We start from the raw sequence: 26,413 nt of genomic DNA, 5'->3' as shown, positions 1-26,413 counted from the left end.
GGAAAACCCACTCCTTATTTTGAGCTTGTGTGTGTCTGTTTGCTGGTTGGTTTGTTTAGACACTGCCTTCCTCTCTTTGGACTGCCATTTTAAACAGAGAGTCTGGGTGGCTTAAAAACAACAGACATTTATTCCTCACAGTTCTGGAGGCTGGAAGTTCACGATCATGGTCGGGTTTGGGGGAGAGTCCTCTCTGAGACTGCAGAATGCCAACTTCCGACTGGGCCCTCACACTCAGAACAATCAGAACAATTCCAGTCATGAGGAATCTACCCTCCTGACCTAAGACCCTCCCAATGACACCGCCTCCTAATACCTGAAGGAGTCTTTTGGGCCTAGAAAAGAAAACAACAGTCTCAAAGGCCCTTGCTGAATCATCTAACTTTGGAGAAAACAAAACAGAACTTTAGGTCCCACCCTGATGCTCCAGGCTGGTTGCATCTATCTGATATTTATCACCCCCTGTCCAGAAACCTTCAACAAACCCCCTGTAAATATGGAGTCCCCCTGATCCCTTTCGGCGCTCAGCCTGGTCGTTAGGCCGACTGTCACCCCTCCTTGCCTGAATAAAGGTAACCTACTTTCGCTGAGGTCGTCTTTCCTTTTCTGCCTTGCCCGAACTATTCCCTACAATACCCTCCTCTCCAGACTAGGTTTTCAGCCTGTGAATGTGGAGGGGGGAGGGGGCGGACATAAACATTCAGACCACAGCCTATACAGACTCTTCTTGATATTTTCTAGTTCTTATAGGCAGTTATCTCCCCTCAGTGACCCTTGCAGATTTTTATTATCATCAAGGAAAGAGACGTCACAGTCAAACATGTTAATGTTGAATCCCAGGTGACACTGAAAGTCGCTCAGTCGTGTCCAACTCTTTGCAACCACATGGACTAGACGGTCCATGGAATTCTCCAGGCCAGAATACTGGAGTGGGTAGTCTTTCCCTTCTCCAGGGGATCTTTCCAACCCAAGGATCCAACCCGGGTCTCACCCATTGCAGGCGGATTCTTGACCGGCTGAGCCACCAGGGAAGCCCAAGAGTACTGGAGTGGGTAGCCCACCTCCTCCTCCAGGAGCTCTTCCCAACCCAGGGATCCAACCCAGGTCTCCCGCACTGCAGGCAGATTCTTCACCAGCTGAGCCGCAAGGGAAACCAGTAATGGTTTGGCCCCAAACACAACCGTGGAAGCGCTCTGTTCTCCTTTGCTCGCAAGGCGTCCAGGAGACCTGGGGACCGGGACATGTCGCTCTCAGGTTCCGAAGCTTACAGACCACCGGTGCCCACAGGTTTCCAGGAGTTCAGGTCCGGTATAAGCTGGGTCTGGCCGCTCCGCTGGGCGCCCTGTTCCTGCTGTACCTGCTCTGCAGGTAGCTGCCTGATGCCTTTCCTGAGGTCTGTCCTGACGCATGGAGATAACACTTTGTCCCCTGCAGTGATAATCACATTCATCTCAGGTGCTCCGCTGCTTCAGGGCCCACATTCCCTTCTTTTCTCCCTCACCCTGCTTAATCTACCAACCTCAGAGTCGTGCCAGGCAAACCTCCCACCTGAAACCTTCCTGTGTTACCTGGTGGTCCCAGAACTCCCTACTCTGCAGAGCCTAACAGCCACTGTTAATTTTAGGTGTTTTCCACTTGACCTCAGACTGCCTTTGACTCCAACCTGTCATTGAACTGTTTTTACTCCTGAAAGCAGATGAGGACCATTTGCCCTCTCATCCCCTGGACTCCCTGGTGAACCAAGGGCAGAACCGCCCCAGGGCAGAGTCTGAGTACATATTCATTTGTTTGAATTGAACTGAATGGAAGAAATAAATGTACTGGACAGTCACATTGTGTTCAAAGAAATCAGTATTTGCAGATGTTTCTTCATCCACTTCATATATGCACTGAACAAAGATGCTGCTGTCTCATTCCTGACCTCACCGGCAAACAACCATGCACCCACACACTCACTCAGGTGTGTGATGGCAAGGAGAGAAGACATTAGTGTAGACCTGGCCCTCTGTACCGGCAGGGGATTGTCACCCCCTAGCAGCTTGAATGCAGATGTTTCTGCACGTCCAAAGAGATTGTCATTGGAGACTTGGTTCCCTAGGGCCCACGGAGGTCCTGCAGAAAGTCTCCTCCCAAGGAGGAGTTTTCTCACTGGCTGACACACTCACAGGGTAAGCAAGGGTATGACTTTTCAATTCAGGGATAAATTTAAAGATTTAAGTGGATTGGAGATTTTTCTTTTATGTGAATCTCAAAAGGCAAATAGGTCTTTGTGGGCTGAGAACTGGTGATATGATCGTGGGGTAGAGAGTCACCCCTGTTGCATGCACGTCTGGGAGAATCAGCTGTCTGGTGCAGGTAAGTGAGCCAGCTTAGCCTGTATCATCAGTCCTAGGTGTGCCTCCCTGTCTCTTTATTCACATTTGCTTTACCCCCAACACCACTGTCTTCACACACCAACAGAAGTCCATCTCTAATACAGCTATGGACTTCCATGTGTCTCCCTACAGTATCCTCTGCCTATTGCCTACCCAGCCAGAGATGCTCAGGCTACTGATGACCTCGGATCACTAAGTGAAAGTTGCTCAGTTGTATCCAATTCTTTGCGACCCCATGGACTATAAAGTCCATGCAATTCTCCAGGCCACAATACTGGAGTGGATAGCCTTTCTCTTCTCCAGGGCATCTTCCCAACCAGGGATCAAACCCAGGTCTCCCACATTACAGTCAGATTCTTTACCAGCTGAACCACCAGGGAAGCCCTGAGATCACTAAAGAGACATGTAAAAAGGAAAAATAATCTGCAACAACTGAGTACATATGTGAGGCCCACAAACCCTGCACAAACGCCACTGCAAACACCAATAGGAACACCAATGCCAAATGCTACGGCTTGAAATTTCCTCAGCTGCAAAGGTCATTTTGGTTTAAGGAATTGTGTGTGGCTCTCAGCAAAGGTCCTGATAGGGATCCTAATTTTTTTCTTGTTCACTTTTCAATACACTCTTAGAGTGAACAGAGAAATATCCTGCCATTGTCACTCCTCTGAGAAAAGGGATGGTCATTGGTGAAAATAAATGTGAAAAAAGAATGAAAATAGAATAACAAAGTGCCCCGTGTGAGCAATGGATAGTTTTAACCTATGACTCAAATAATGAGAAACATCTGATTCTTGCTCTTGCTTTGGGAAGGAACGAAGGTTAGGAAGTTCCTAAGTGACCCTTGTTGAGCTGGTGGGCATGTGGGGAGGAACATGCCAGGGATCCCAGAGGGCAGGCAATTGCCTAGTTCAACACTAGAGAGCTGTCTGTATATATGTGGGATATACACAAGAGGATAAAGAATGCCATGAAGAATGTCTGTAACAGATTAACAGATAGAAACAACATATAGTGCTGGGACCACTGGATATTCACAAACAAAATAGTAAATTTGGATGCTTATCTTGAACGATATAAAACCATTAACTCAAAATGGATCAAAGACCTAAATGTAAGAGTTAAAAATATAAAACTCTTAGAAGAAAACAAGTGCAAGTCTTCATGACCATGGATTAGACAATAGTTCCTAATATATGACATCAAAAGCACCAAAGAAAAACAGGTGTTATATTTAATCAAAATTTAAAACATTTCCCCATTAAATAACACTATCTAGAAAGTGAAAAGACAGCCTAAAGAATGGGAGAAGATATCTGCCAACCTGATAAAGATCTCATATCCAGGATATATAATGAACTCTTACAACTCTACAACAAGAAGACAAATACTCCAATTTTTAAATGAGTGAAAGATTTGAAGAGGAGTTTTTTCAAATAAGATACACAAATGGCCAATAAACACATGAAAAAAAAATAGTGAACATGATTTGTCATTGGGGAAATGCAAATCAAAACAAGATACCACTTCATACTCCCTGGAGTTTTTTTAAAAGAGAAAATAATAAATACTGATGAGTATGTGGATAAATTTAACACTTGTCCACTGCTGGTGAGGAGGTAAAATGACACAACTGCTGTAGAAAACAGTTTGGCATTGCCTCAAAAAGTTAAACATAGATTACCATATGATGCAGTAATTTCACTTTCTAGGTATATATCCAAGAGGACTGACAATGCATGGTAAAGCATCATTATTCATAACAGTAAAATAAAGTGGAAACAACCCAAATGGACAAGTAATGAATGGATACACACATACACACACACAATGTATATATACATATAATGAAGTATTACTTAGCCATAAAAAGGAATGGAGTAGGGACTTTCATGGTGGTCCAGTGGTTAAGAATCCACTTTCCAAAGCAGGGTACAGAGGTACGATCTCTAGTTTTGGAACTAAGATTTCACATGCCATGGAACAGCTAAGACTGGGCTCCACAATTACTGAGCCCTCCTGCTCCACAGCCCATGTGCCACAACTAGAGAGCCTGCGTGCCACAACTACTGAGGCTGCGTGCCACAACTAGGAAGATCGGGCACACAATGAAGATTCCATGTGCTGCAACTAAGACCTGATGCAGTGAATAAATAAATATTTTTAAAAATTATATTTTTAAAAAGAAATGGAGTACAGTTACATGCAACAATATGAATAAGCTTTGAAAGCATTACGCTAAGTGAAAGAAGCCAGGGAAAAGATCACATGAAGATATGATTGCATTTACATGAAACATCCAAAAACAAGAATGGGCTCATGAGAGTGTCCTCAACAGGCTTTTAGCTTTAGTTCCTTGTACTCTGTTAACATTTATATTCAGCTTCACTTTTTAAGCCTTTTTCCTTTGTGTTCCCCAAAAGGATGCTGAAGCCCTAACACTGTGAATGTGATCTTACTTGCAAATAAGGTCTTTGTAGATTCGATTGTTAAGGTAAGGCCATTGGGATGAGCTGTGATCCATACAACTGGGATCCTTATTACAAGAGGGGGATTGGACACAGACACATGCATTGGAAAGACAGTCATATGAAGACAGAAACAGAGGTTGGAATAATGCTGCCTGGGGCCACTAGAAGCTAGAAGAGGCAAGGAAGGAGCCTCCCTAACAGCCTTCAGGAGGAGCATGGCCCTGCCAGCACATTTATTCTGGACTTCTGGCCTCTAGACCTGTGAGAGAATAAATTTCTGTTATAAGCCACGTCATTTGTGGTACTTTGTTATGACAGCCCTGGGAAATGAACATGTCTTTCCTGTGGTGATTTTCTCTAGTTATCCCTGGTCAACACACAACAATTACATCTTGTTGCCATTCAGGGAGATGAAATGGCAGGTCTTACATAGGTGTGGGTCAGCAGGGCACTAAAGGGGAATGCAGGCTGCCTCCACATTAAGTCTCCCCTGAGAATGGCATGGTAGTGGCAGAAATGACCTAGGAAGGACATGGATCCTAGAGGTCAGCTGCTGACCAAAACCAAATCAAGCTGAGACTCACTACATAGCTGAGTAACATTCAGGTAAACCATAATCATGAAGTAACTGATGTGCAAGGACAAACTCAGGAACAACAGGAGACTTTTACCCCCAACCCTACTTACATACTGGGATAGGGAGTAGTGCCTGGATCCTACTATTCTTTAGACAGGGAGACAGAAATGGCAGATGCTTGAGAGACATGTCATGCTCTGCCTCCATGGTGGTTCAGAACCATCTTCAGACTGTTCATCAGAAATCATGGAGGCCAGAAGGAGTGACACAATATTTTCCAAGTGTTGAAAGAAAAGACACAATGAAAAAGACTAGAGATCTCTTCAAGAAAATTAGAGATACCAAGGGAATATTTCATGCAAAGATGGGCACAATAAAGGACAGAAATGGTATGGACCTAACAGAAACAGAAGCTATTAAGAAGATGTGGCAGGAATACACAGAATAACTGTACAAAAAAGATCTTCACGATCCAGATAATCATGATGGTGTGATCACTCACCTAGAGCCAGACATCCTGGAATGCGAAGTCAAGTGGGCCTTAGGAAGCATCACTATGAACAAAGCTAATGGAGGGGATGGAATTCCAGCTGAGCAATTTCAAATTCTAAAAGATGATGCTATGAAAGTGCTGCACTCAATATGCCAGCAAATTTGGAAAACTCAGCAGTGGCCACAGGACTAGAAAATGTCAGTTTTCCTTCCAATCCCAAAGAAGGGCAATGCCAAAGAATGTTCAAACTACTGCACAATTGCACGCATCTTACACATTAGTAAAGTAATGCTCAAAATTCTCCAAGCCAGGCTTCAATAGTACATGACTGTGAACTTCAAGATGTTCAAGCTGGATTTAGAAAACACAGAGGAACCGGAGATCAAATTGCCTACATCCATTGGGTCATGGGAAAAGCAAGAGAATTCCAGAAAAACATCTACTTCCGCTTTACTGATTACACCAGAGCCTTTGACTGTGTAGATCACAACAAACCATGGAAAATTCTTCAAGACATGGGAATCCCAGATCACCTTACCTGCCTCCTGAGAAATCTGTATGCCGGTCAAGAAGCAATAGTTAGAACCAGACATGGAACAACAGGTTGGTTCCAAATTGGAAAAGGAGTACGTCAAGGCTGTATATTGTCACCCTGTTTATTTAACTTATATGCAGACTACATCATGAGAAATGCTGGGCTGGATGAAGCACAAGCTGGAATCAAGGTTGGGTGGAGAAATATCAACAACCTCAGATATGCAGATGACACCACCCTTATGGCAGAAAGTGAAGAAGAACTAAAGAGCCCCTTGGTGAGGGTGAAAGAGGAAGTGAAAAAGCTGGCTTAAAACTCAACATTCAGAAAACTAAGATCATGGCATCCAGTCCCATCACTCCATGGCAAATAGATGAAGAAACAATGGAAACAGTGAGAGACTTTCTTTTCGTGGACTCCAAAATCACTGCAGATGGTGACTGCAGCCATTAAATTAAAAGATGCTTGCTCCTTGGAAGAAAAGCTATGACCAACCTAGACAGCATATTAAAAAGCAGAGACATTACATTGCCAACAAAGGTCCGTCTAGTCAAAGCTATTGTTTTTCCAGTAGTCATGTATGGATGTGAGAGTTGGACCATAAAGAAGGCTGAGCACCAAAGAATTGATACTTTTGAACTGTGGTGTTGGAGAAGACTCTGAAGAGTCCCTTAGACTGTCAGGAGATCAAACCAGTCCATCCTAGAGGAAATCAGTCTTGAATATTCATTGGAAGGACTGATGCTGAAGCTGAAACTCCAACACTTTGGCCACCTGATGTGAAGAACTGACTCATTGGAAAAGATCCTGATACTGGGAAAGATTGAAGGCTAGAGGAGAAGGGGATGACAGAAGATGAGATGTTTGGATGGCATCACCGACTCGTCTGAGCAAACTCTGGGAGTTGGTGAAGGACAGGGAAGCCTGGCGTGCTGCCGTCCATGGGGTCGCAAAGAGTCAGACACAACTGAATGACTGAACTGAAAGAAAAGAGCTGTCAACCCAGAATCTATAACCAGGGAAAACATCCTTCAAGAATGAGAGGACAATTAGTGCATTCTCAGGTAAAGGAACATTAACTAAGGGAATTTGCAACCTGTCAGGATACATTTAACGGGAGGCTTCCTGTGTGCTGTTTTCAGTCTTGCATGAATTCTCTGTTCCTTAACAGCACCTGAATACAGGTGCCAGAGAGCTGGCAAGCTGGCTTTCGGGGATAATAGAAATTCATGTATCTCATTCGTATGGAAATTCCATATGGTGAACAGCAGCCATTTACAAGTCTCCTCCTTTCTGATATGTAAAGTTACTTTTACAACCCCCTCTCCAGAGAATAATTCTAGTCTCCGGCTTTCTAGATGACTTGTTAGATTTTTGATCCCTATCTCTGCTAAAAAGGGCTATCTGGTAAGAGAGTATATATATGCCCACAATATGTTGAATAAATGCCTTTGTTCCACCAGAGCACTGGTCCCCGTGTCTTTCTCTCTCTCTTGCTCTCGCTCTCACTCTCTCTCTTGCTCTCTCCCTCTCTCCGTTTCAGGCGGCTTCCACGGAGCACAGGTGTCCACCGTGTCTACTTATTTGCTCGGGCTTTCAAGACCTCTTCGAGAGGCGCCCTGAGCCTACATAGACGGTGCTAGCTCTTTGTCCTAGAGTTATATTGGCATACTGTGTAAACCAGGGAATATCAGCCTCTTTTATTCCTTCTTTTACTTTCTTATCGGTCGACTCTGTACCCACAAGTTCTGGTCCATTAAAGGACCACAACAGCAACCAGCCGATCTAACTAAAAGAATGACCAAGGGACTTTCTGAAGCAGAAGGATAGAGTAAAAGAAGACTTGGAGTACCAAGAAGGAAGAAAGTAGCAAAAAAAAAAAAATAAAGGGTAAGTAGACTTTCCTTTTCTTCTTGAGTTTTCTAAATTATATTTGATGGTTGAAGAAAATATTACAACACTGACTGATGTGGTTCTAAATTTATGTAGAGGAAGGAAATTTTGGATAATTTTATTGTAAATGGGAAGTTAAAGGGATGGAGGGAAAGTAAAGTTTGTATACTTCTATTCAACTGGTAAAATAATAATATAGGTGGAGTGTGATAAGTTAAATACACATATTACAATACCCAGAACTGCCATTTAAAAAGTTATGCTGTGTGCTAAGTTGCTTCAGGTGTGTCCAATTCTTTGCAACCCTATGGACTGTATGACTGCCAGGCTCCTTTGTCCATGGGATTTCCCAGGCAAGAATATTGTAGTGGGTTGCCACTTCCTTCTCCAGGGGATCTTCCCAACCCAGGGTTCAAACTTGTTCTTCCTGCATTGGCAGGTATGGGTTCTTTACCTCTGAGCCACCAAGGAAGCCCATAAGTCAAAATAGCAATCTAAAAATGGTCAGCTACCCCACAGGAATGTAGTGGGATAATAGAGAAATGAAAAATGGAGAAAACAGAAAGAAAAGTAAAATAAAATGGCAGACTTGAGTCTTAACATCTTGGTAATTATACTAAATGTAAGATATCTGAATACACCAATTAAAGCAGAGATTGGCAGAGTATATTAAAACACACTCTATACTTCTACACTATATACTTCTTACAAGAAAATTGTTTCAAATATGGTAGAAACAGGTTGAAAATAAAAGGGTGGAAAAGTTCAATCCTGCAAATATTAATCATACAGAGGAAAGAATAAATGACTACATTAACATCAAATAAAATAGACTTTGGACTTCCCAGGTGGTGCTAGTGGTAAAGAACCTGCTTGCCAATGCAGGAGACATGAGAGACATGGGTTCAACCTCTGAGTCAGGAAAATCCCCTGGAGAAGGGCGTGGCAACCCACTCCAATATTCTTGCCTGGAGAATCCCATGGGTAGAGGAGCCTGGCGGGTTACAGTCCATAGGGTTGCAAAGAGCTGGACATGACTGAAGCGACTTAGCATGCACACACAAAATAGACTTTAGAACATAGAAAATTACTATTAATAGATACAGAGAGACATTATATAGTGATAAAAAGGTCAATCCACCAAGAAGAAAAAGCAATCCTAAATATGTATTCCCAAAAATAGAGATGTAAAATTTGTGAAGCAAAAACTGACAGAACTGAAAGAAGAAATAGATAAATACAGAATTACATTTAGAGACTTCCCACTCCTCTCTCTCCACAATTGATAGAATAACTATGAGCAAGTGTTGTGGTCCCTTAATGGACCGGAACTTGGGGGTACCGAGTCGACTGATAAGAAAGTAAAAGAAGGAAGAAAAGAGGCTGAGTAGCCTGAAGGGGACAGAGAGAGAGAGAGAAAGACACAGGGACCAGTGCTCTGATGGAACAAAAACGTTTATTTAACATATTGTGGGCATGTATATACTCTCCTACAAGATAACCATTTTTAGCAGAAACAGGGATCAAAAATCTAACAAGTCATCCAGAAAGCCAGAGGCTAGAATCATTCTCAAGGGAGGGGGTTGTAAAAGTTACTTTTCATATCAGAAAGGAAGAGAGTTGTAAATGGCTGCTGTTCACCGTATGGAATTTCCATACGAATGAGATACATGAATTTCTATTATTCCCGAAAGCTGGCTTGCCAGCTCTCTGGCACCTGTATTTAGGTGCTGTTAAGGAACATAGAATTCATGCAAGACTGAAAACAGCACACAGGAAGCCTCCTATTAAATGTATCCTGACAAGCAAGGATATAGAAGAATTCAGTGACACTATCAAGCAATAGGATCAAACTGATATTTAGAGAATATTCTACCACACTTGTTTCAAGTGCACATGGAAAGTGCACCAAGATAGATCATAACCTGGGCTATAAAACAAACCTCCACAAACTTAAACCATTCTTGCTCTCTGCCCACAGTATTATCAGGCTAGAGACCAATAACAGAAAGACAGCAGAAATGCTTCATCACCCTATCAGCAGCATTATGATTCCCTAAAGGATCATCAGGGATCCAAAGAGCTGACTCATTGGAAAAGACCCTGACGCTGGGAAGGACCGAGGGCAGGAGAAGGCAATGACAGAGGATGAGGAAGTTGGATGGCATCACCGACTCAATGGACATGAGTTTGAGCAAGCTCCAGGAGTTGGTGAAGGACAGGGAAGCCTGACATGCTGCAGTCTATGGGGTCACCAAGAGTCAGACATGACTGAGTGACTGAACAACAAAAGGATCATCAGAACTGAGAGAAGGGCTTGTGGATGGCCCTCCAAGTCAAACTCTTAAGTTTCCCTTAAACTCCAAGGGGCTTTTCTGGCCTTGGAAAACACTCAGGACACTGTGGTGAAGAATGGAAAAGTAAGGGGTAAATGACCATTTCCCCTTTTTCCTACCCATTGCTGAAGCTAATCTCCTTTGTTGTTGAAGAGAAGAGAAGAGAAGATTTTCTCCACTCCACATCTATCTCTTAATTTCACCACTCACCCAGTCCTTTTCCACTTTGAGTGCACGTATATTACTTTGGTCAAGAATGAGAAAATTCAGTCTCTACTTACCAGCCTCTACCCACCTCTTATAGCATAGCTAACCCTGTGGGCATCACTGGTTGTCATTAATGTTGGTGAAAATTCTGAGGGCAGCTGCCTGGTCAGTGGTACACATCTAGGGTCATGTCAAGAATCAGCCTCACAGAACACTGAAAGCACCATGGGTCCTATCTCTGAGGGATCACAAGCAGCATCCACCTCCATCTGCCCAGAGTGATTTCAGGGGCTCTGGCTCTATTCTCCAGGCAGGAGATTACTATCCTTTTTCGAAAAAAAGGAGGAAACAGAGCCCTAGAAATCTTAGATGGCACACAAAGCACCCCGCCCCCTGCCCCATGCAGGATCTACAACCACAGTCTAAGTCTTCGAATTCATTCTTCTTCTGTTCCTTCGTGTACATTTTCAGCCCCAATCTATCATCTCAAGGACAGGTTGTGGGAAATGGGGAAATGAAACCACAAGTCAGAGTTTGATGGGAAGAAATCTGGATTATGAAATACAATTTCTCTTCCCTTGTTTGTGCCCAATTTACGGGAAAAAAAGGAAATAATAAACGTTACTGATAAATAAGTGGTGAAATCTCCAACTCTGTGGATTTGCCTGTTTCTCCATTTCTTTCTGTCAGCTTTTACTTCTTGAATTTTGAAGTTCTTTGGGATTTTTTGAAGCTCAGTTACTTATGAGGAGCATCACACTCAGCATTACTGTGTCTTGTTGATGAACTAACCTATTTACCAATATGAAGGGTCCTCCTTTAGCCCTGATATAGAGATAGGATCATTCTGAAGCCACTCTGTGTGATATTATAGTTGCTGTAGGTTTCATATACTTCATTGATGCATGATATATCTTTTTCAACTCTGCTACATTAACCTATGTTAACCATCAACTTCCAGATGTTCAAGCTGGTTTTAGAAAAAGCAGAGGAACCAGAGATCAAATTGCCAACATCTGCTGGATCATTGAAAAAGCAAGAGAGTTCCAGAAAAACATCTATTTCTGCTTTATTGACTATGCCACAGCCTTTGACTGTGTGGATCACAACAATCTATGGATAATTCTGAAGAGATGGGAATACAGACCACCTGACCTGCCTCTTGAGAAATCTGTATGCAAGTCAGGAAGCAACAGTTAGAACTGGACATGGAACAACAGACTGGTTCCAAATAGGAAAAGGAGTATGTCAAGGCTGTATATTGTCACCTTCATTATTTAACTTATATGCAGACTACATCATGAGAAATGCTGGGCTGGATGAAGCACAAGCTGGAATCAAGGTTGAGTGGAGAAATATCAATAACCTCAGATATGCAGATGACACCACCCTTATGGCAGAAAGTGAAGAAGAACTAAAGAGCCTCTTGATGAAAGTGAAAGAAGAGAGTGAAAAGTTGGCTTAAAGCTCAACATTCAGAAAACAAAGGTCATGGCATCCACTCCCATCACTTCATGGCAAATAGATGGAGAAAAAGTGGAAACAGTGGCAGACTTTATTTTTTTGGGCTCCAAAATCACTGCAGATGGTGACTGCAGCCATGAAATAAAAAGACATTTACTCCTTGGAAAAAAAATTATGACCAACCTAGACAGCATAATAAAAAGTAGAGACATTACTTTGCCAACAAAGGTCCATCTAGTCAAGGCTATGGTTGTTCCAGTAGTCATGTATGGACGTGAGAATTGGACTATAAAGAAAGCTGAGCGCCAAAGAATTGATGCTTTTGAACTGTGGTGTTGGAGAAGACTCTTGAGAGTCCCTTGGACTGCAAGGAGATCCAACCAGTCCATCCTAAAGGAGATCAGTCCTGAGTGTTCATTGGAAGGACTGATGTTGAAGCTGAAACTCCAATATTTTGGCCACCTGATGGGAAGAGCTGACTCATTGGAAAAGATCCTGATGTTGGGAAGATTGAAGGCAGGAGGAGAAGGGGACGATAGAGGATGATATGGTTGGATGGCATCACTGACTCAATGGGCATGAGTTTGAGTAAACTCTGAGAGTTGGTGATGGACAGGGAGGCCTGGTGTGCTGCAGTCCATGGGATCACAAAGAGTTGGACAGGACTGAGCGATTGAACTGAACTGAACTGAATGTTAGCCTCTCTGTATCTTTATATTCAGCATGGGATTTCCTTTAGACAGCATGAAGGTAGGCCTTGCTTTTTTATTCCATCTGTCTTATACTTGAAGAATTTAGATAATTTACATCTAATATGATTACTGCTATGGTTGTGTTTCAGGCTTTCCTGATGGCTCAGCGGGTAAAGAATCTGCCTGCCAATGTAGGAGACATGGATTCAATTCCTGGGTTGGGAAGATCCCCTGGAGAAGGAAATGGCAACGCACTTCAGTGTTCTTGCCTGGAGAATCTCTTAGATAGAGGAGCCTAGTGGGCTACAGTTCATGGGGTCACAGAAAAGTTGGACACAACTTAGCGACTAAACAACAGCAACAACAACAGCTGTGTTTAAATTCATCATCTTGCTATTTGTTTCTGTTTGTCCCATCTAATTTGTTCTTTTTTTTCCTCTTTTCTCTACTTTTTTTCTGGGTAATTTTTAAATTTTTATTTCTACTATTGCTTTATTAGCTATACCTCATTTTATTATTTTAGTGGTTGTTCCACAATTGCAATATGCACCTTTAACTTATCACATCCTACCTTCAGAGAATATTATAAAACTTCACACTGGAAGTTTTTCAAAATTAATTTTTATTGGAGCATAGTTGCTTTACAATATTGTATTAGTTACTGTTGTGCGGGTGTATATGCTATGTCACTTTGGTCATGTCCAACTCTTTGCAGCCCTATAGACTGTAGCCTGCCAGGCTCCTCTGTTTGTGGGATTCTCCAGGCAAGAATACTGGAATGGGTTGCCATGCCCTCCTCCAGGGGATCCTCTCGACCCAAGGATCAAACCCATGGCTGAACAACCATTGACAAGAGAATAGTGGACCCCACCAAAAAGAGATACCCCACATCCAAGGTCAAAGGAAAAGCCTTGGCAAGATGGTAGGAGGGGCGAAATTGCATTTAAATCAAACCCCATACCCGCCAAAGATGCTTGGAGGGCTCAAACAAAACCTCATGCACACCAGGATCCAGAGACCCCACAGAGACTGAGCCACACCTCTGTTTGAGTCTCTTGTGGAAGTACAGGACAGCAATGGCCTGTCGCAGAGTTAGGGGTTCTGAGTGCAGCTACCTGCTCACACAGCCTGTGGTATAAGTCCTCTTGGAGGAGATCGCCATTACCCCTGCCATAGAGCCACCACGCAGATGACCCACAAAGTGCAGAACAATTATACCAAAGAAATTCTCATACTGTTAAGAAAGTTCTAGGGCCCACAACAGATTTCTCAACCTGGGGATCTGGCAAAGGGACTGAGAACTCACAGAGAAGTTGACTTTGGAGGCCAGTGGGATTTGATTACAGAACTTACACAGGACTGGGGAAACACTCTTGGAGGGCACAAAGAAAACCTTGTGTGCACCAGGATCCAGGAAAAAGGACCAGTGACTCCACAAGAGACTGACCCAAACTTGCCTGTGAGTGTCCAGGAATCTCTGGCAGAGGCGTGGCCTGTGGTGGCCTGCTGCAGGGTCAGGGGCACTGAGTGTGGCAGTGTGTGCATGGGACCTTTTGAAGTAGGTCACCATTATCTTCACTACCTCCACTGCAGTTTGCTCTCAAGTCAAATACAGGGAGGGAACACAGCCCCACCCATCAACAGAAAATTGGATTAAAGATCTACTGAGCATAGGCCTGCCCATCAGAACAAGATTCAGTTTCCATCACCACAGTCAGTCTCTCCCATCAGGAAGCTTCCATAAACCTCTTATCCTTATCCCTCAGAGGGCAGAGAGAATGAAAACCACAATCACAGAAAACTAATCAAACTGATCACACGGGCCACAGCCTTGTCTAACTCAGTGAAACTATGAGCCATGCTGTGTAGGGCCACCCAAGATGGATGGGTCATGGTGGAGAGGTCTGACAAAATGTGGTCCACTGGAAAAGCGAATGGCAAACCACTTCTGTATTCATGACTTGAGAACCCTATGAACAGTATAAAAAAGCAAAAAGATATGACACTGAAGGATGAATTCCCCAGGTCAATAGGCACCCAATATGCTACTGGAGAAGAGTGGAGAAATAACTCCAGAAAAAATAAAGAGATGGAGCCAAAGTGAAAACAACACCAAGTTGTTGATGTGACTGATGGTGGAAGTAAAGTCTGATGCCTTAAAGAGCAATATTGCATAGGAACCTGGAATATTAGGTGAATGAATCAAGGTAAATTAGAAGTGGTCAAATAGGAGATGGCAAGAGTGAATATCAACATTTTAGGAATCAGTGAACTAAAATGGACTGGAATAGGTGAATTTAACTCAGATGACCATTATATCTACTACTGTGGGCAAGAATCCCTTAGAAGAAATGGAGTAGCCCTCATAGTCGACAAAAGAGTCTGAAATGCGGTACTTGGGTGCATTCTCAAAAATGACACAATGATCTCTGACTGTTTCCAAAGCAAACCATTCAATATCACAGTAATCCAAGTTTATGCCCCAACCACTAATGCTGAAGAAGCTGAAGTTGAATGGTTCTATGAAGACCTACAAGACCTTCTAGAACTAACACACAAAAAAGATGTCCTTTTCATCATAGGGGACTGAAATGCAAAAGTAGGAAGTCAAGAAACACCTGGAGTAACAGGCAAATTTAGTCTTGGAGTACAGAATGAAGCAGGGCAAAGGCTAACAGAGTTTTGCCAAAAGAATGCATGAGTCATAGCAAACACCATATTCCAACAACACAAGAGAAGACTCTACACATAGACATCACCAGATGGTCAATACCAAAGTCAGTTTGATTATATATTTTGCAGACAAAGATCCAGAAACTCTATATAGTCAGCAAAAACAAGACTGGGAGCTGACTGTGGCTCAGATCATGAACTCCTTATCACAAAATTTTGACTTAAATTGAAGAAAGTAGGGAAAACCACTAGACCATTGAGGTATGACCTAAATCAAATTCCTTACAATTATACAGTGGAAGTGACAAATAGATTCAAGGGATTAGATTTGATAGAAGTATGGATGAAGGTTCATGACATTGTAAAGGAGACAGTGATCAAGACCATCCCCAAGAAAAAGAAATGCAGAAAGGCAAAATGGTTGTCTGAGGATGCTTTACAAATAGCTAAAAAAAGAAGACACGTGAAAGGCAAAGGAAAAAAGGAAAGATATACCTATTTGAATGCAGAGTTCCAAAGAATAGCAAGGAGAGATAAGAAAGCCTTAGTCAGTGATCAGTGCAAAGAAATAGAGGAAAAGAGTAGAATGGGAAAGACTAGAGATCTCTTCAAGAAAATTACAGCTACCAAGGGAATATTTCATGCAAAGATGGGCTCAATAAAGGACAGAAATGGTATGGACCTAACAGAAACAGACATGGCAAGAATACACAGGAGAACTATATAAAAAAGATCTTCATGACCCAGAGAGCCACGATGGTGTGATCACTCACCTAGAGCCAGACATCCTGGAATGAGAAGTCAAGTGGGCCTTAGAAAGCATCACTATGAACAAAGCTAGTGGAGATGATGGAATTCCCATTGAGGTATTTCAAATCCTGAAAGATGATGCTGTGAAAGTGCTGCATTCAATATGCCAGCAAATTTGGAAAACTCAGCAGTGGCCACGGGACTGGAAAAGGTCAATTTTCATTCCAATCCCAAAGAAGGGCAATGCCAAAGAATGCTCAAACTACCACACAATTGCACTCATCTCACACACTAGCAAAGTAATGCTCAAAATTCTCCAAGCCAGGTGTCAATAGTACATGAACCGTGAACTTCCAGATGTTCCAGCTTGTTTTAGAAAAGGCAGAGGAACCAGAGATCAAATTGCCTACATCTGCTGAGTCATAGAAAAAGCAAGAGAATTCCAGAAAAGCATCTACTTCTGCTTCATTGACTATGCTAAATCCTTTGACTATGTAGATCACAACAAACCATGGAAAATTCTTCAAGAGATGGGAATCCCAGATCACCTTACCTGCCTCCTGAGAACTCTGTATGCTGGTCAAGAAGCAACAGTTAGAACTGGACATGGAACAACAGACTGGTTCCAAATTGGGAAAGGAGTACATCAAGGCTGTATATTTTCACCCTGCTTATTTAACTTATATGCAGAGTTTATCACGCGAAATCCTGGGCTGGAAGAAGCAAAAGCTAGAATCAAGATTTCTGGGAGAAATATCAGTAATCTTATATATGTAAATGACACAACCCTCATGGCAGAAAGCAAAGAGGAACTAAAGAGTCTCTTGATGAAACTGAAAGAGGAGAGTGAGAAACCTGGGTTAAACCTCAACATTCAAAAAACAAAGGTCATGGCATCCAGTCCCATCACTTCATGGCAAATAGATGGGGAAACAATGAAAACAGTGACATACTTTCTTTTCTTGGGCTCCAAAGTCACTGCAGATCATGACTGAAGCCATGAAATTAAAAGAAGCTTGCTCCTTGAAAGAAAAGCTATGTGCAACCTAGATAGCATATTAAAAAGCAGAGCCATTACTTTGCCGACAAAGGTCCATCTAGTCAAAGCTATGGTTTTTCCAGTTGTCATGTATGGATGTGAGAGTTGGACTGTAAAGAAAACTGAGAACTGAAGAATTGATGCTTTTGAACTGCTGTGTTGGAGAAGAAACTTGAGAGTCCCTTGGACTGCAAGGTGATCAAACCAGTCAGTCCTAAAGGAAATCAGTCCTGAATATTCATTGGAAGGACTGATGCTGAAGCTGAAACTCCAGTCCTTTGGCCACCTGATATGAAGAACTGACTCACTGGAACAAATCCTGATGCTGGGAATGATTGAAGGTGGGAGGAGAAGGGTTCAACAGAGGATGAGATGGTTGGATGGCATCACTGACTCATGGACATGAGTTTGAGTAAGCTCTGGGAGTTGCTGATGGACAGAGAAGCCCGGCGTGCTGCAGTCCATGGGGTCACAAAGAGTTAGACGCGACTGAGCGACTGAACTGAACTGAATGGAGCTTGAAAGGGCTTCCCTGATAGCTCAGTTGGTAGAATCCACCTGAAATGCAGGAGATCCTGGTTCAATTCCTAGGTTGGGAAGATCCACTGGAGAAGGGATAGGCTACCTACTCCAGTATTCTTGGGTTTCCCTGATGGCTCAGCTGGTAAAGAATCTGCCTGCAATGAGGGAGACCTGGATTCGATCCCAGGGTTGGGAAGATCCGCTGAAGAATGGAAAGGCTACCCACTCCAGTATTCTGGCCTGGAGAATTCCATGGACTGTATAGTACATGGGATCCCAAAGAGTGGGATTTGACTGAGCAACTTTCACTTTCACTATGGAGCTTAAAAGACAGACATTTATTACCTCCTTTCTGGGAGTTCAAACTCAAGATGCTAGCAAAGCCGTGCTCTCTGAAGGCTCTCAGGGAGGCTGCTTTCTGGCCTCTTCTGGGCTTCTGGGGCTGCTGGCAATCCTCAGCTTCTAGACGCATCACTGCAACCTCTTTCCTCTTTCATTGCACTATAAGAAGAAGGAGGAACCGGGCTGCACCTTCCACACTTTGCTTGGAAATCGCTTCAGCTAAATGGTCAGGTTCATCACTTACAAGTTCTACTTTCTACCCAACAGTAGGACAGGCAGTATCCCCAGGATACAGCAAGCCACGTGTCTGACTTACTTCTTTCCTGAAGCGCCCTGTGGTCTCTCACAGCTCCCAGGGGAGATGATCAGACACTGTGTCTGGCTTTCTGGGCAAGATTTAGGTCATTTACTATAACCTCAAACAGCAAGTGTAATTTTTGGAAATTTTGATTTGACTGCAGGCACATGGAGAAAAACCTTCCAACTTGGCAAACCTAACCGCCATTTATGGGCAATATTTCTGTCTCTTTAAAAAAAAAAAAGTGTCTTCGCTAACCACACCCAATTTGCTTCCTGGCTCTGAGGTCTCAGAGGTGCAGCAGTTAAAGCAAAAACAGGGGCTCAAACAGCTCTCTGGAACAAACCGGACAGCTCATCAAATCCTTCAAAAGCAGGTGAGCCTGACTGAGAAGAGGCTCCAGAGCAACAGAGCTGTAGGGGCAGCAGGATACCTAGAGTTGGAGAGGGTGTGGATTCTGGCCTGAGAAAGGACCAGGTGCTGTGCAAGCAACTCTGCCAAGAGGATGCTGCCAGAGCGGGAGTGGTGGAGGGTAGGGTGGGGAGTAATGGTGTTTGTTAACATAATATCCATGTATCTCATTTTAACATGACAATCTTCTGCTGAATACTTACACCTTCCATCCAGTTGTTGTTGGGATAGACATTGAGTACACTTGATAACCCAGACATTTCTCTTAAGAAGAAATGCGTTCCCAAGGCAGGTCTTTAGAGCTGGAAGGCAAATAGAGGCCACCTAGTCTAAATCTCTCTTTTTTAAAATTTAGTTTCTATTTTATACTGCAGTATAGTTGATTGTAAATCAACTAATTTTTTGGTGGTAAATGGTATTTGAAGACTGAAATCTGGCACTAAAGGTGCTTGTTGCTACTTGGCTCGTTGTTTTTATGCCTTTTCAGTGAAGTTCAAAACTAGACAAACACACACAACCAAAAATAGGATTCCTGAAAATACTTTTTTGCAGGTCTTTCTCGGGGGAGAGTAGTGGGAGAAATTAAATATATCCCCTGGGGATGGACAAAGAAATGACTCCTTTGTCAGGTCTCTTGGAACGATTTTTTGTATGGTTCATTCACAACACAAAATACAATTAGGCTTGTTTGCTTCATTTGCTTTTGATTTTTACGAGCATTTTGAAACATAATTTTTACTGTATAATCGTTTAAACTATTTGTATGGCTTTAAGATCAAATCTATGAAATGTAAGTATATCCCAACAAGTCTAGTTCCCAACGTCTATCCCTGTTCCCTCCTTCCTCTTTTTCCCATCCCCATCTAAGTAACTTATTATTTGTTTAGTTTTCAGATTATTCTGCCATTGCTTCTTCAGATGAATGAAAAACACATATATTACATTTATACATGTAGGTCACATTCCTCCCTGTTAGAGAAATGCTAGTAAACTGTACATTATTTTCTTCACTTTGCATTTTTTGCTTAATGATGTATTCTACAGATGTCTCCATACTAGGATATAGAGATATACTTCATTCCTTTTTACTGCTGGCTAGTACTTCACTGTGTACTTTCGTTAATATATACTTTAGTTAATATACTTTAGTTAATTCAATCAGGTCCCTAATGATGATCATTTGATAAGTTTTTGGTCTTTTGAGGTTTCAAACAGTGGTGCAGTTAACAGCCTTCTGCATAATTTTCTTCTGTTTTTTTTTTTGTCAGTGTACCTTTGGGATAAATCCTAAAATTGTGATTGATAATCAAAGGGTAAATGCATATGTACCGTTGCAAGTTCTTGCTAACTTCTCTGGTTCTCTTAGACTGTTTTTCTCTTCCCAATAGTCATGCAAGAGAGAACCTATTTCCCCTAAATCTTTTATTTTTAAATATTTATTTATCTATTTGCCTGCGTTGGGTCTTAGTTGCAACACACGGGATCTCTGTTGCCTCATGTGGGATCTTTCCTTGGGACTCTCTGGTTGTGGTGGGATTAGTTGCTGCATGGCATGTGGGATCTTAGTTCCCCAACCAGGGATAGAACCTGCATCCCCAGCATTGCAAGGCGGATTCTTAACCACTGGGCCACCAGGGAGTCCCTCCCCTATACCTTTTACCAATAGATTATGCCAACAAACTTGAATTTTGCCAAACCTGTACGTGAGAAATAGCGTCATAGTATAACTTTTTATGGCTTTTTATGTTTTGATATCTTTTTCTATGAGCGAATGTTAATATATTTTTATATATTCAAAGGATATTTACATTTTTTCTTGAACTTGTTCATTCATATCTCTTACCCCATTTTCTATTGAGTTATTGGTCTTTTGTTTCTCTACTTTTAGATATTGTTTGTTTTCGAGAATATTTTTATTGAAGTATACTCGATTTACTATAATTGCAGCAAAATGATTTAGTTTTATATATATATATATACATTTCTGATTCTTTTCCAATATAGTTATTACAGGATTTTGAATATAGTTCCTTTTTACTACACAGTAAATCTTTGTTGCTTATATATTTTATATATAGTGGTGAGTGAAAGTCACTCAGTCATGTCCGACTCTTTGCGACCCCATGGACTGTATAGTCCATGGAATTCTCCAGGCCAGAATACTGCAGTGGGTAGCCTTTCCCTTCTCCAGGGGATCTTCCTAACCCAGGGACCGAACCCAGGTCTCGCACATCGCAGGCGATTCTTTACCTACTGAGCCACAAGGAATATATAGTGGTATGCATCCATAAATCCAATACTCCTAATTTATCCCTTTTCCCAGTACTCTTGTCTGGAGAATCCCATGGAGGGAGGAGCCTGGTAGGCTGCAGTCCATGGGGTCGCTAGGAGTTGGACATGACTGAGTGTCTTCACTTTCACTTTTCACTTTCATGCATTGGAGAAGGACATGGCAACCCACTCCAGTGTTCTTGCCTGGAGAATCCCAGGGACGGGGGAGCCTGGTGGGCTGCCGTCTATGGGGTTGCCCAGAGTTGGACACAACTGAAGCGATTTAGCAGCAGCAGTAGCAGCAGCAGCTGACTTTCCTATTTGGTAATCATAGGTTTGTTTTCTGTGTCAGTGAGTCTGTTTCTGTTTTGTAAATAAGGTCATTTATTTTTTTAGATTTCACATATATATTGTACCATATTTGTTTTTTTCTGTCTGACTTACTTCACTCAATGTGAAAGCATCTCATTTCATCCATGTTGCTGCAAATGGCAATATTTCATTCTCTTTTATGGCTGAGTAATATCCCATTGTGTAGGCAAACCACAGTTCTTTACACATTCATCTGTAGATGGACAATTATGTTGTTTTCATATCTGGGCTACTGTAAATAGTGCTACTATGAACATAGGGCTGCATGTATCTTTTCAAATTAGAGTGTTTTCTGGATAATATGCCCAGGAGTTGGATTGCTGGGTCATATGGCAACTCTATTTCTAGTTTCTTAAGGATCTTTCATACTGTTCTTCATAGAGGCTATACCAATTTATGTTTCCACCAACAGTGGAGGAGGGTTCCCTTTTCTCCACACTCTCTCCAGCATTGATTATTTGTAAACTTTTTGATGATGGCAATTCTGACTGCTGTGAGGTGATACATCAAGGTATTTTTGATTGCATTTCTTGAGTAGTTAGTGATGCTGAGCATCTTTTCACGTGCTTATTGACCATCTGTATAGATATTATTTGTATAAAAGGTAAACTGCCCCTCTTTTATATAAGCAGGAATAATTTTTTCCCCTGGTTTGACATTTGTGTTTTAATTTGTATATCCCCACAATATCTGTTTGATTTTTATGTAATCCAATTTAGGAGTCTCTTTCCTTACTCTGGGCTTCCCTATGGCTCAGCTGGTAAAGAATCCACCTCCAATGTGGGAGACCTGGGTTCAATCCCTGGGTTGGGAAGATAACCTGGAGAAGGGAAAGGCTACCCACTCCAGTATTCTGGCCTGGAGAATTGCATAGATGGTATTGTCCATGGAATTGCAGAGTCGTACATGACTAAGTGATTTTCACACAACCTTACTCTATTTCAAATCTTATAAGTATTTTACCTATACCTAGGTTACAAAGATTTACTCATGTTTCTTCTATTATTTATATGGATTTACTTTTTCTACATTTAAATTTCTAATCTATTTGGAAGTTGAACGGCAAGAAGAAATGGATGCAGTTTTATTTTTTCTATATGGTTAACTCAATGTTCCTTATTAGTCCATCTTTCTTCACATTGAAATGAGATGCTACCTTACTGACTATAAATGTAGCATAATGTAAATGATTTGAATATACATGAATATTGTGTGATCAACTTGGCCTATATTTGAATTTTCTGTTTTTGTTTCACTGTTCTGTCTATCCATGTACCAATATCATACTGCTTTAATTATAGAAACTGTTATATTCTACTATCTGGCAAAGCTAGTCTTACCTCATTTTTTTTTGTTTTTTGGCTTGATTGCCCAGGCTAATTTTTTTTTCTTCATCCAAATAAATTTTATAATCAACTGCTTTAGTTTCTGAGTTTCCCAGGTGGCTCAATGGCAAAGAATCCACCTGCCAATGCAGGAGACTTGGGTTTGATCCCTGGGTCTGTAAGATCCTCTCAAGAAGGAAATGGCAAACCACTCTAGTATTCTTGCCTGGGCAATGCCATGGACAGAGGAGCCAGGCAGGCTACAATAAATGGGGTCACAAAAGAGTTTGACACAACTTAGTGGATGAACAACAATTTTAGTTGCATGAAAAAAAAAGTGATAACAAAAATTTGTAATTTTATCTATATATGCAATCATGTTAAAGAAGAATCAATTAATTTAAATTTTATGAACTGCTTTAAACATGAATCAGGATTGAATTTGGCCAAATGACTCTTCTGCACCTAGTTACTTTTCTTCTTAATCTCTTGATGGGATGTATTGTAACAATCAAAATTCTCATGTTGAATCACCCTAGTATATCTGACAAACATACTTACTCATGTGATACTGCTTTTCGCATCTAATAATTTATTTAAGACTTTTGTATCAATATTTATACATGAGACATGTCTATAGCTTTATTTATTGTGAAATCTTTGTTAGCTTTTGGAATCAACATTACAGTTGCTTCACAGAAAAAAATGAACATTTTCCTTCATTGCTATGTGATCAGGAATAGTTTGAGTAGCACTGAGATTATCAAGTCTTTAAACGTTTCAGTGAGTTCCTTGTGAAACCATCAGGACCTGACACTTCTGTGGGGAAACTCTAACTACTTGGTTATTTCTTCAATAACAATTCAACTGTTTAAATTTTCTGTCTCTAACGGGGTCAATGTGCTTAAGAGAATATTAGAAACTTTCAGGGAGGAAAAGAAGAAAAAAAAAAAGAGAGAGTTGGAAATGGTTCCTACTTACCTTAACTGACCCCTTTCCTCTCTCCCTCCTTTTCTTAAGGTGGTGTGGGTGCCTGCGCGCCAGTCTCTAGATATAAACATGGCTGCTGCGCCAAACAACACTCTGAGGATCGTGCTGGTCGGGAAGACCGGAAGTGGGAAAAGTGCGACTGCAAACACCATCCTCGGGAAAGAAGTATTTGAGTCTAAGATTGCTCCCCACGCTGTTACCAAAACTTGTCAGAAAGCATCCCGGGAACTGAAGGGGAGAGAGCTTCTCGTTGTTGACACCCCAGGGCTCTTTGACACCGAGGAGACCCTGCACACCACCTGCAAGGAAATCAGCCGATGTGTCCTCGCCTCCTGTCCCGGGCCTCACGCCATCGTCTTGGTCCTGAGGCTGGGCCGCTACACACAGGAAGAGCAGCAAACCGTGGCGCTCGTCAAGAATCTGTTTGGGAATAAAGCCATGAAGTATATGATCATCTTATTCACTCTCAGAGATGAGCTGGGGGACCAGAGCCTGAGCGACTTTTTGAAGGATGCAGATGTACACCTACGAAGCCTCCTCCGGGAGTGTGGAGACCGCTGCTACGCCATCAGTAACAGCAAAAACACAGACCAGGCTGAGAAGGAAGCTCAGGTGCAGGAGCTGGTGGAGCTGATAGACAGGATGGTGCAGAACAACCAAGGGGCTTACTTTTCTGACCCCATTTACAAGGACGTAGACCGAAAGCTGAGACAGCAGGAGGAATACTTGAAGAAAATCTATGCTGATGAATTACAAAACAAAATTAAACTAGTAGAAGAGGAATATGCCCATAAACCACCAGAAGAAAAGGAGAAACAAATAAAGTTGCTAAAGCAGAAGCATGATGAACGAATGAAAAATATAAGGGAAGAAGCTGAGAAGAATATATTTGAAGTTGCATTCAACATGATTAAAGAATTTCTTTCAAAAATATGGCACATGTTGTGGTAGTATAAACTTTATCTTTACTCCTCATTTTACTATAACTTGTTAATACAGTAGTTTATAGTTTCCAAAGATGGTTAAAACCATATTTTCTGACTTCTTACAATCTGACTTCCTCTTATGATCTCTCTCCCTTGAGCTACACCTCTATGTCACTAACCTTGAAATTGGAGGGACTCTGTGACTGCTTTGATAAATAGTGAGTGGTTGAAGCAACACCATGTGACTTCTAAGATTAGATAGGGAAAATGCCTCCTTGCTCTTCCATGATGGTTACTCTTGGAATTTGCCCACCCTGTTGTGAGGAAGCCTGACTAGAAGCCCAAGTCGCCCCCATGAAGAGAACCTGAAGTCACTGATCCACTCCCTGGCTGAGATTTCATCTGCCATCCAGAATCAGCTTGCCGGCCTTGCAAGGGAGGCAACACAGAGTGGATTCTCCAGCTGCCAACTGATGAAACTGCAAAGAGCAAAGATGAGCCATCCCCACAGGGTCCTGCCCAAATTGGAGATTCATGAGAAAAATAAATGATTGCTGTTCTTTTAAAGCACTATATTTTGGGATGATTTGTCATGCAGTGAGGGCTGCATGCATGCAGGCTAAGTTGTTTCAGTCCTATCCGACTCTTTGCAACCCTGTGGACTGTAGCACACCAGGCTCCTCTGTCCGTGGGATTCTCCAGGCAAGAATATTGGAGTGGGTTTCCATGCCACCCTCCAGGAGATCTTCCTGACCCAGGGTCAAACCCACATCACTTACATCTCATACATTGGTAAGGGGGGGTGGTTCTTTACCACTAGCATCATCTGGGAAACCATGCAGTGAGAATCCACCAGAATTAAATATCCTCCCAGCTCATTACCCAGCACTCCTGGCTCCTACCTGTCCTTCCACACAATGCCAACAAATTTCAAAGTTTATGAAATTGACATAACCAGGTTATGATCCATTTTGTAGAGTTCAAAGATTCAATTTGGGAAAATTCAAATAAGAAACCTTGCTTATGTTAAGTGTAGGCCCACTGATGTAATAACTGGTGTGTTATTTCAATCCACACCTATGAGATCTTTGTTTCTGAAGCATGGGCTTCTCTGGCGTCATTATTCTGTGGTTCATGGAGATGTGGAAATTGGCAAATTCTCTTGTTGTTTTTTCTCTCCTCTTTTTGCTATTAAATGTATCTCTTTTTTGCTATCAATGCCATTTAAGTGTAGTCCAGATTAACATGACTGTTCTTCTATACAAAAATATTTTGTATGTCATTTTATTTAAATTAATTCTGATAACAACCCTATAGAAAAGATGACAGTGAGTCTCAGGAATATAAGTAATTAGACTAGAGCCATCTGAATTCTTGCCTAGTGGTCAATAGAGCTGAATTTTAACTCAGATCTGCTTGCTTTTAAAATTAAAGCTCTTTCAAAGGCACCA

The 26,413-nt window shown here is 41.9% G+C and overlaps 1 protein-coding gene and 1 long non-coding RNA gene across 2 annotated transcripts; one reads left to right on the top strand and one right to left on the bottom strand.

Moving 5' to 3' along the window:
• Nucleotides 1-107: 107 nt before the first annotated feature.
• On the bottom strand, nt 108-18,826 carry LOC145524661 (uncharacterized). The gene is made up of 3 exons (XR_014067732.1): nt 18,686-18,826; nt 18,373-18,528; nt 108-1,428 (listed from the first exon to the last, which is right to left on the bottom strand). It is a non-coding gene; the product is annotated as an uncharacterized LOC145524661 (long non-coding RNA).
• Nucleotides 18,827-18,958: 132 nt separating this feature from the next.
• On the top strand, nt 18,959-26,413 carry GIMAP7 (GTPase, IMAP family member 7). Its single transcript, XM_081537353.1, has 2 exons — nt 18,959-19,043; nt 24,067-26,413. The coding sequence occupies exon 2, from the start codon at nt 24,106-24,108 to the stop codon at nt 24,985-24,987; it is 882 nt and encodes a 293-aa protein (XP_081393479.1). The 5' UTR covers nt 18,959-19,043; nt 24,067-24,105; the 3' UTR covers nt 24,988-26,413.

Source organism: Giraffa tippelskirchi, chromosome 10, assembly GCF_054371585.1.
Source record: "Giraffa tippelskirchi isolate mGirTip1 chromosome 10, T2T-mGirTip1v1.2.pri, whole genome shotgun sequence".
Lineage (NCBI taxonomy): Eukaryota > Metazoa > Chordata > Mammalia > Artiodactyla > Giraffidae > Giraffa > Giraffa tippelskirchi.
The sequence above is the reverse complement of the archived record's forward strand: the minus strand, read 5'-3'. Positions and strand labels throughout refer to the sequence as shown.